The sequence below is a fragment of the Styela clava genome, chromosome 6, assembly GCF_964204865.1.
Source record: "Styela clava chromosome 6, kaStyClav1.hap1.2, whole genome shotgun sequence".
NCBI lineage: Eukaryota > Metazoa > Chordata > Ascidiacea > Stolidobranchia > Styelidae > Styela > Styela clava.
The window spans coordinates 15,641,629-15,652,911 of NC_135255.1; the positions used below are offsets into that span (position 1 = coordinate 15,641,629).

The window sequence follows — 11,283 nt, forward strand, 5'->3', positions numbered from 1 at the left end:
ATCTATCTAACCGTGACACATGTTCGTTGAAAACGGTTTCCTGACAAAAGCGTTGCTGGCGAATCAGTGAATAATTCGGTATAACCAAATCTGAGCTGTGTTGTATATATATGTAGGGTTACCATATTTTTGTAACTTCAAATCGGGACGCCCCCAAAGACAACGACCCCTCAGCTGTTATTTTGTAAGTTTACACTTACAGTTTCCGATTTTACTACATAGACCTACATTTAAAGCTATCCCGGTTGTCTTCATTCCATTGACCCTATTGTCATCGAGAGTTCATGCGCATATTCTCTGTCCAAATATTGGGTTCAGTTCGAGAAGGGAATTGACGTTAAAGAATTACAAATAATTCGTATACGAATTCAGACTGATTAGTATTAGTTTTACTTGCAATGCGTTTGCTGACAATGTTAGTGGAAAACAAACACATTCACCTTCAGTAAGTATAGGCGAGCGTTGCGCTACACAGAAACAACAGTAACGAAAACATGTACGTGTATTATGCTGAATGGCTGAACGCCAAAGCGGGACTTTTGGCTGACTTGTCGGGACGGCGGGACACAACGCTAAAAAGCGGGACTGTCCCGCCTAAAGCGGGCTGTATGGTAAGCCTATGTATAAGCCATAATATGTCCCCAATTGATTTGCTCGGAAATGATGTAATGATACCGCAGAGAATCTTATTTGACCTTATATACAAACTCTTACCATTTTTTCTTCCTCTTTCATTTCTAACTTTCTCACGTCATTCCTTCCGCTTTCTCTCCTTTCAGTTATTCGACGTTGAATTTGCGTTGTTGACATTGAGATATAATTGTTTACGTTCTTTGTTTACAATATTCACCTTCGTGAGAATGTAAATATAGCGTGTGTTGGTCATGTGACTTGCCTGAGTTATTTGAATATGTCTATACGCAAATTTACAAACGGGTTATGTACTGCTGTCGCGAAAAATTGTCAAATAGCTACAGCCCCTTTTTTAAGTTATTGATGTGAATTGGTGATCTTTTTTTCATTCGAACGATGTAATCTTAAATCTTTTGGTTCAACCTTGTAAAACAACCAGGTGAAATAAACGATCATCCGTTATCACAGACTGAGTTGAAACGAGGCAAAGAATTTGTGTGGAGGTTCCAAACAGATTTTTGTATTCGTGTTCATTGCTGGTTTAAAAACCAAAGCATGTAAAACTAACACTTTTAAAATCAATTGCGATTCTCGTTCTTGTTGAAATATTGTAGTCAAAAGCATTGTCGGAAATATTAGCCTCCAGCGCGTGCCTGAATGCTTTATCACTGATTTCCGATTTTACTTCCGACCACTGATTGCTATAATAAACAAACAATAGAATGACAAGAAGGGAGAGCGTGGAAATTTTTTTGCTTGACAGAATAAATTTGTCGCCTGAAATTGAATAGTATAGTTACAATAAAATTTGTGGGATTTTGAAATGATTTTAATGTGAAAACGACGAAAAATAATATATATACAAGGTGTCCATAAAGTCCCTTTACAATTACAATTATGTTAATAAGTCAGTTCTCAAGATATCTTAACTAGGTTTTGCTGTGTTTTTAATCAGTAATTGTTCAAGTATATATTTTTACATCATTTAATACATCTGTGAGGACCAAAACAATATATGGTATTAATAATTTTTCTTGGCAATTTTAAAAAATGTTAAGACTTTATGAACACCCTATACATATGTAAAACATACAACATTCAAATGCAGTTCATCCTAATTATTGATTGATTTTTTACATGGACTCGAAGTGTACACGTGGATGGCTTCATAAAATTACTGTTACTGTTTATATTTTCCCGCTAGCTGACTTTTCATCACTCGAAGGGAGAAAATTTTTTGATGCCAATATTTCACAACAAACTTTGCAAAAATCGAAATCCGTCCCAACTTTTCATATAACACCCGGTACAAGCCTTGTTACTTGGCTTTACATTTGTATGGAATTTTGCTGACAAACTCCGTTACATCTATAAGAAATCGATCGATTTTGTCTGTACATCACTTGAATTAAATGTGAATGTAAATTGAGCAGACTATACATATGACTTTAGTTTAATTTGTATATTTAGTTGGCTGTATATGAGCTGGTTGTATATGAATAATTTGAATTATATGTATATCGCGTTAGCAAGCCCACTCATTCAATAAAATAAGTGAATATAGGCATAAGTGAATCAAGATGGGTGACATTTCAAATACGCGTGTGATAGAAAATTTAATTTAGTTTTTTCTAGTTTTATCGCAAAATAAGATATGCTATTTATCTATTTATCAGCAGTTTGGATGAAGTTGAAAGGTATTTCTGATATTACCTATTGATAAGATATTGTATGCGATGGAAGAAACATCGTGGGAAATATTTCGTGGTCTATATTATTTGAAACGGATTCCTGGTTGAGCAGATACGGAGTTAGAAGTACCAAATAGGATGAAATATGTATCAACTTTCCCATTTTCTAAAAATCTTTTTGATGAGGCCATAATCATATCTAATACTGAATTTTTTTTCAGTCGAAAAACTTCCACAATCTACCACTAGTATAAATTATGTATATAACCAGGTCCTGGCTTCTTGCTAATTTCATATATAAAGGTTGCTATACGACCACTGTTGAACTTTTTTTCTAATTTGCATACGCTTATGTTATTTCCAAAATTCCACCAATTTCGATTTCAAAATTTAGTTTAAATTTTTGTCGGGATTTGTGTCTATCAAAGAGCAACTCGATTTAATATTACTGAAGGTACTAAAGGACTAATTTTCGGCTTGCCCCAACTGGTTTCAAATTGACAGAAATTGAACATTTAATTGCCGGGTTTTGCCTCAATAAAACTTCCGTTTGGTATAAATCTTTCACTATCGGGTTAATTACCCAAATTCATGGGGAAATAATCCATTCATCCGTATCGTTGCGTTAATTAAAGGCATCCGATTTACTTGAACGCTGCTGCGAATATGAAAAATAACATTGAAGCAATGGACAAAAATATAAATAATTCATACCTTTTGCGTTAAGGGAGCAAACGAAATCTACGTATAACTAAGTCACATCATAACAATTTTGGCTCGTGCCACTGAATCGTATATTTTTTGCACTGATGTCGTGAGCTGCTAATATAATAAAAAAACGACGTGAACAATAGCTTAAGGATCTATCTTCAGCGAGATAGAAGAAAAAGTTTTTATTAAAATTCTTTGTGAAAATATAATAAAACCAAAATTGCGAGTACTCGTAAAAGCCTATTTAAATTACTTTAAATTGAATTTACGATATTTATAACTGAAATAGCAAATAACATTCATTCCACGAGCATTAAAACGTCTTTATCCTTTTGCATTAAAAATTCCAAAAAAAAAAATGTAATCATAATGTAAAAGGACTTATAGAAATTTCACACATGGATTCAAGCACAATGCATAAGTTGTAATTACCAGTTTATTGTATTGCATAATGAATAGAACTTCCGTTCAGTCTGAACTTTATTCTTGGTTGAGCAGATAATTATCCAAGTTCATTTATATTTAATCCATTCATCCGTATCTTTATCTCTGTAATTAAAGACATCCGATCAGAGTACCCGCTGATGAATATCGCATGTGAAAATGAATTTCTGAAACTCAAAGGTGATTTGTACTAACAACTTTATCAAAAACCTTCTCCGACCCTAATTCGCTAAATCGCTATTCCAACATTCATATTTGCTAACAATATGAAAAATCTTATTCATTTTTACCATTTTTTTTATCCAAAAATATTTGTCAGTATACCTTAAACATGAATAGGCGGTTCCTATATATGTGCACATTTCTATGATCATTCATACTTTCTCATATTTTTTTCTGGGGCGCCATATAACTTGTTAAAGACGACTATTTTTGTTTTAGTAGTTTTCTTCGCACTTTGATTTTATTAGTATCGACAAATAATGCGGAAATTTGAAAATAAAATTGGTAGTCTTTCGTATCTGATCGTAGAGGTAACTTAAAGTTACATTTTCCATCTCTTTCGGCAAATTCTCATTAATGCGCATAACATGAGCTTGCAATCTGGTACAATTTTGGGATCTCCAGAAGTATGTGCACCAAGATGGCGCACAAGCTGAATTTAGTATGTGTACCAGGTTAGGGTTCAGGTTGTGCGCCATCTTAGTGCACATACTTCGGGAGCGCCCAATTTCGCAATATGGTATCTCACATAAGCAGATACAAATAATCCATTCATCCGTATCATTATTGCATTAATTAAATTTTCTGGATAGTTGAAGCCTAATAATTTAACATCAATTATTTTTTAGTTAAAATTATTTCTAACAAACTTTAAAAACTGAAACTAAAATTAGGATCACTCATATCTTCGTTTCTATCCTTATACAATATTACTTTTTTATGACGTCGAAAATTAATCGAGTGAGAAGACAAGAAACCATTTTCATAACAATTATAATTAAATCGAAAAATAAATAAAATCGAAAAAACATATTTTGCTTTTTATTTCCGTTTCTTATTTTAGTAGTTTTCTTGTCTTCATAACATAATTTTTAAAGTGAAGTTGGGTACGTAATGAATCCGGCGCTTCCGTAGTATGTGCACCAAGGTGGTGGACAATCTGATAAACCTAACCTGATACACATACTATGTTCAAGTTTGGGCCATCTTGATGCACATACTTCGGAAGCGACATAAATCCATATTAAAAATTGCGGAATACGCATTTTATCTAGAACTAAGTGAATTAGACATGTGTAAGTGAATTTGTTTGTATCAGCCTATGTAGATACTAGATGTTTATATTTGATCGTTCCTTTATTTTTAGGATATCTTAGATTTGAACCTAAATTTAATAATCCTATGAATCGAATGCGAAGTATTTCAAATTTTAATGAAGGATATACATTGTATGGAATTGTTTTCGCCTCTCTTCATTTATTCTCATATTTCACACATGAGTGAACAAATAATCTTACTTTCGAGTTTTTTTTAGAATATTTTTGAAATAAATTCTGAATTGAAATGCTAAAATTCAAATTATTCGTTTGTAATATGAATGAACCTGTTCAAGTTTGAGCAATATTTGCGTTATGTACAACATGCACCTGACAAATATGTTGGATAAATATTGAAACTATTCACACCATTTGTGCAAATATTTCTCAAAGGAAGCAAACAAAATCCTGGCATAAACGAGTCACACGACAACGATTTTGGCTCGTGCCTTTGAGTCGTCTATTGTTTGCATTGTTGTCGCGGGCGTAAATTATCAACAACGACGCAAACAATTATCTCTCAATGTCAACAATACAGGTTCAACGTCACAGGGGGAGAGAACGAACTTGGGGGGAGGAAATGAGTACGGGAATGAGCGTGGAAACGTGGGAAACGGAGAGAGAAAAGGGAAGTTGACTGATAAGAGATTGCATATAAGATGAGACACCCGCAACGAAAATCATATCATTCAATATTCAATCCTTTTATCTGATCTACTATTCGAACTATATATTTGCATCTTCCAAAGCTTAGTGAAAAGATCATCATCAAATATGGCCTACGCCACCGCATATGCCTTTCCTCCACAAAGTTCAGCATCTAATTTCACCGGATTTGCACCACCAAGATGCGACAGTATGACATCTCAGCCAATTCACGGCATGGTTCCAAATGGACATCAAGCGGCATTTTTCAACCCTCACCACGGCATGGGACCGCTTCGCAACAGGCAGAATCTTCATGAACAAGTTTACCTTAATCAAGCTACAGGTAAAAGTCAATATTTCCAGCAACATCATTCTGGCCTGGACTTCAACTTTCAAAATCAATACTTTGGTTATGGTCAAGCTAGCATCAATCCAAAAATCTTGTCTTGCAAGTGGATTATCAAAGGCAACAAAGGTGATAAAAACTGCGTAACATGTGATCAAGAGTTTTACAGCATGACTCATTTAGTCGACCACGTCACTGTAGACCATGTTGGAGGTCACGATCAAACCGACCACACTTGTCACTGGAAGGATTGCCAACGAGAGAAGGGATTCCAAGCAAAATACAAACTTGTTAATCACATTAGAGTTCACACAGGTGAAAAACCATTTCTTTGTCTTTATCCCAATTGCGGCAAAGTATTCGCAAGAAGTGAAAATTTCAAAATCCACAAGCGCACTCATACTGGAGAGAAACCATTCGTTTGCCCATTTGATGGATGTGATAGACGATTTGCAAATAGCTCCGACCGCAAAAAGCACACTTACACTCACTCAACTTCCAAACCATATGGCTGCCGAGTTCCTGGATGCAAGAAAACCTACACTCATCCGAGCTCTCTCCGAAAGCACATCAAGATGCACGAAGCTGAAGGAACAGTAGTACCTCCGGAAAGTGACGGCAGCGATTCAGCAGTTACTTCACCAACATCCAGTAACGGACCCTCTGGAAATAACAAAAATTTGTATCGTCTCGAAACATCCCCAAGATCAAATGAAAGTGGAATGGATTCTTCTCCATCGCCACATTGGCCAACCTGTCGAGAACAGGCGCCTCCCAACGTTGATCTTGCTCGAGAATTCGGTTATGCTGCTGCTTCAATCAATTATGAACAGACTATCACACCACCACCTTCATCGTCCAATGCCGAAGATTTAATCCAACTACAAACAAAAACTATCGCCATGGAACGAACAAACTCTTATGAAAGAAACCCCGCTAGTCCACCTCCAGCCAAGAGGCAATGCATGTCACCTAATGTCAGCCTGGCACCGTGTTCGTCAACTGCATTTTACGCGACACAACTGAGCCAATCAGGTATATTTCAAGGAAATAAGGTTTCGTTTTATCCGATTCCAACAATTGCTGAAACACAACCAGAATCAACCTTCCGGACATCACCTCCAATTAGCGCTCCTTCGGCTCCTGGATATTTCTACCAAGCACCAATGTACTCAAACCAATTGAATGTATTTGTTTCATGAACAAAACGGCAGCTAATCACTTAGGTCCGTGATTCTCAACCGGGCGGGGTGGAACTAATTAAAAATAAAAATATTTGTTAGATTTGAACATTTCCCGCACTATTTTTGATATTTACATGTCTTTATTTTAGATATTTACGTTCCATCTACGTATTTTTAACTATTTTTAAAATAAAATATACTTTTGCCTAGGCTTGCACGTAATTTACGGATTTACGGAATTACGGAATTATTTCGAGTTACGGAAGCGAAGTTACGAATTACGTAAATTCGTAATTATTGGTGGAGCGCTTTCGCGATTGAAACGAGCTCTCTTTACGGGCAGTCAATTCCGTCGATTGTAAAAAATTAAAGTTTAATCGGTAGAAGAAGTTAGAGTTCCGGTATTCGCAGCCGTTTTTATCTCTCTTGTTACGCAGATGGAGAAGGCATAACGCGTTGCCATTTACTAACCTATTATCAACTTATCTAGCATGGCAAATGTACATATTAAGCGTAGATATGGGATAGAATTGTGTTGAGACCGATGGACGCCAACACACCTGGTTTCAACTTCTTCGGGTGAAATGACTAAAGAATGTAAGAGACAACTTACCAAACATGGTCTATTTGTAAATGCCGTGATAATTGATGTCGCGCTTATCAAACAGCAATATGACGACGGAGAGAGAAATTGCGCAATGAACCAACGCAACTTAGTCTTTTCGGCATCGGTAAAGCGATTCAGACAGCAGAGAAACAACTAAATGTCGGGATTTCCCATGTTCATTCTGCGCGAGATCCATTTTCTATTACAAAATCTTGATGTTCTGTTACCGCTTTTATCGTTATATATCTGTCCGGACTTGGCCTTGTTTTCACAATGCCTCGCACTATTTCGGCCAAATAAGTCTTTACAATATCTTTAAGTCTTTGCCAAATGCGGCAACTTATTTTGATTTATCGTCGACTCAAATACCACCGGCACTCGGCCAAACTTGTGTCAATCTTAGCCGATAGGATTGTCGACTTGAGTTAGAAAGGTAAATTAATATTTTCGAGAGTGCAAAATAAATGTCACCAAATGCATTGTTTTGCGATATAACTTTGTATTTTCGGAGAAGGCATGTCATATAAGTACGGTATTTAAATTATGCGCAAATAATTAATATTTGATCTAAATTTATCGCAAATAATGTTATAACATTTAGGCCGCGAAATGATTTAATGTAAAATGAAGCATGGTAATCGGAATATCGTCAATAAGTCGGCATCAATAATTATTATAAAATGCTAACTAGGTAGTAAAGTCGGATAATGTAAAAAAACGGTACAATAACAAGTCTTCGTTGCGAGGCAAGCGCAAGTATAATCAAACGAGAGAATACGCTCGTCGTTGATTTATAAATTAGAAACCTGGAATTTTTATTTAATACGAAACTCGTATTAATACGTTAATACGATTTTAAAAAAGTCAACTATCATTTCATAAATATATTACCACTTACCAGTGTTGGTAATGATAAAATTGATCGCATAAAATTGGGTGATAAAGTTGATAAAGGAAAATCAAAGCTAACACAAAAGATAAAAATCAGAATAAAATTAATTTTGAATTCACTCCTTGATATTTGTCTTTAGCATTTGTCGCCGGCGTGTAGTACTGGCGAAAATATGAAAACCAAACTGTCCCAACTAGGCCGCGAGCCGAGGCCATGAAAAACGCCTAGAAAGTGAGTTTCGTAGCGCACATCAGGTAACTACCTGAAAATGATTTAAAAATGTTCCTTAAAAATGTAGTAACAAATATTGCCTTGTTCCCACTTCCAAAAGTTGCACGTTTTACGGAAAAGACGCTTTTACTACAAGAAATCTGTGCTACGATCTGTCCTATATTCTCTACATTTTCGACAATGAACAATGACTTCTGCATGACGTAACAATTGAATCGAATCAGCTGTTAGCGAGCGGATGAATATTAGTTATTACTGCTCGACCTTGCGTTGAGTTGGGCAGCCTTTCCATAGCCCTGTTTAGTTATTATTAGTTAAGTTATGCTAAGACGTTGTTGAAAAATGTATAAGTAAGTTATTAAACTCTTGTAGATCCTTACAACGGATATGGGCCGTGAGACGAAGCTTTGAAAACGCCCAGAAAATGAGTTTCGTAGCGCACATCTGGTAACTAAATAAATCCTTCAGTTTAGTGTGAAAATGAACATACTGAACGCATTACAGCTTGTTCCACAATCCTGATGCGAAATTGAATATAAGAGGTTCCCGGAAATTCAATAACCATAAGTTCACAACACATACATAAGAACTATGCAATTCGAGAGCCCTACAGCACACTAACACAAATGTATTCCTGTAATGTTTTGCCTGACCAAAATCGGACTTCCTCAGTCAATCATAATTTATTAGGTAGATTATGAAAAATATGACATACGTGTAACCAACAACAAAAAATACTTTAATTGTGTGACAGGAGTGGCGAGTGACCTCGAAAGCAGCGACACCAACAACGCTGATTCACATTAGCGAATAAATTTTATGTAATACCCACAAGCAGTTTACAACAAGAAGAGCATAAAAAGCTACATCCATTTTATAGAAGCTATCAAACGTATTTATTTTTAAGCAATGAAGTCACAAATTAACATCGTGAGCACGAAAACACAAATAAATCAGTTATTTCTCACTTAGAAATTTACCAGAAAAGTCAAGAAAATTGTACAATATGTACATAACATAGTGAACAGAAATATTACAATAAGTCTTTTTTTAGTTTATGTGGTTATGTATTTGAACAAAGGCAATATTATTTCTAGAAACAGGACTACGACACTAACAAATGTTCGAAAAAAATAAATGATACTACTGATAAATGATAAAAATCAACTGCAATATCTAATTCACTTTCTTCTGAATTGTTTTCGAAATCCACTATCTTGAAAATCGACTTTTCCTCTATAAGTGTACTGTGATTTTGCAGTCAATACAAAAACAAAAATCTGTGCAATTTAAGTTGATTTTGGCACACTTGCATAAATTATTTTGACTATTTTTTTTACACTTGCAGTTTGCCAACTCAAGAACTGATTTGAGGGCCACATGCTTCTTCAGTGAATCATTGTTGGGTATAATCCTTATGTTTGCCAGTGTTAAATAGACGTGCCCTGGTATCATTTACATTCTTCATATCCTCTTCATACAGTGAACAAACAAATTCCTCAGCTTTATTTATTAATGCCTCGTTAACCTCAAAAGATCTTCATAGTTGAGAAAATATGAATTGAAAACCACAATGAAGTCTCCAACATGAGTTTAATGGGCAGTTCCAATTGCAGAAAAGTGCTAAAGTATTTCAATATGAATAGCCCATCTAAGCTGTTTGCAACTATTATGATTCTCATATACCTTTACGCTTCAAGACTTCTTGTTTAATCCATTTTATAGCAGCAGGGATTAGAGCCTGCATTAGGTCGGATTGGTGGAACATTGCCGTCTTCTTTTGTCGTACAGTATCTAAAATGAGGAAGAAAATCATATTTGGAACAGCATGAGTGTAAAAATACCACTAAATACTAACTAATACCTTGAATAAATAATGCATTTTATCTGATGTACTCAATGAGCGTATGTACTACAGTCCAGCAGTGTTTGCATACCATTACTAGACTATATCTACACTAAATTTTGATATATCACAGTCTGAAATGCCCTATGACAGTATGAATATGGACTATAGGCCTAGACTATATTTTAAAACATCAACTGTCTGTCTACAACTCGATTTCTCACCTCTCAATCGTTTCCAATGCTACTTTCTTTCCACTCCGGCATAACTTACCGTATCATTGCTTCCCAGGTTCTTGTCGACTCTATAAATTTAGATTTAGACCAACCGACATTAGTAAAATTGATTATTTTCTTCTCTTTCACACAACCGTGCATTACAGAAACAGCCATTAATTTCTATTTCCAAATATGCTGTGGCCTATATAGCAGTATAAGTCTGCTGAATAGTCAAGAAGAGTCATTAAATTAATCATAAACATTTCATGCAAGCCAGAAAATATCGTTGTTTGTGACATATTATTCTAAGTCTAGCCTTCCTTGGAATTACCGCACCGTACCTATTCAACAACGTCTTATGAGCTAGTGCTCAACTAAAATTGCTATTTATGGTAAGGATATACAAGTGTTTAATATCTTACTTATACTTTTCAACACCTCCTTGGAATAACTGAACTAATAATAACTGAAAAAACTATGGAAAGGCTACTCAACGCAAAAGCAAGCAGTAGT

General features: G+C 35.3%; 1 protein-coding gene across 1 annotated transcript; it reads left to right on the plus strand.

Annotated features, from left to right (window-relative positions):
• The first annotated feature begins 5,434 nt into the window (after positions 1-5,434).
• LOC120331414 (uncharacterized) lies at positions 5,435-7,183 on the plus strand. The gene has a single exon (XM_039398486.2). The coding sequence runs from the start codon at positions 5,573-5,575 to the stop codon at positions 6,992-6,994; it is 1,422 nt and encodes a 473-aa protein (XP_039254420.2). The 5' UTR covers positions 5,435-5,572; the 3' UTR covers positions 6,995-7,183.
• Positions 7,184-11,283: the final 4,100 nt, after the last annotated feature.

Excerpts from the sequence above, each read along its gene's own strand:
- LOC120331414 (XM_039398486.2), top strand. The coding sequence starts at position 5,573 with ATGGCCTACGCCACCGCATATGCCTTTCCTCCACAAAGTTCAGCATCT.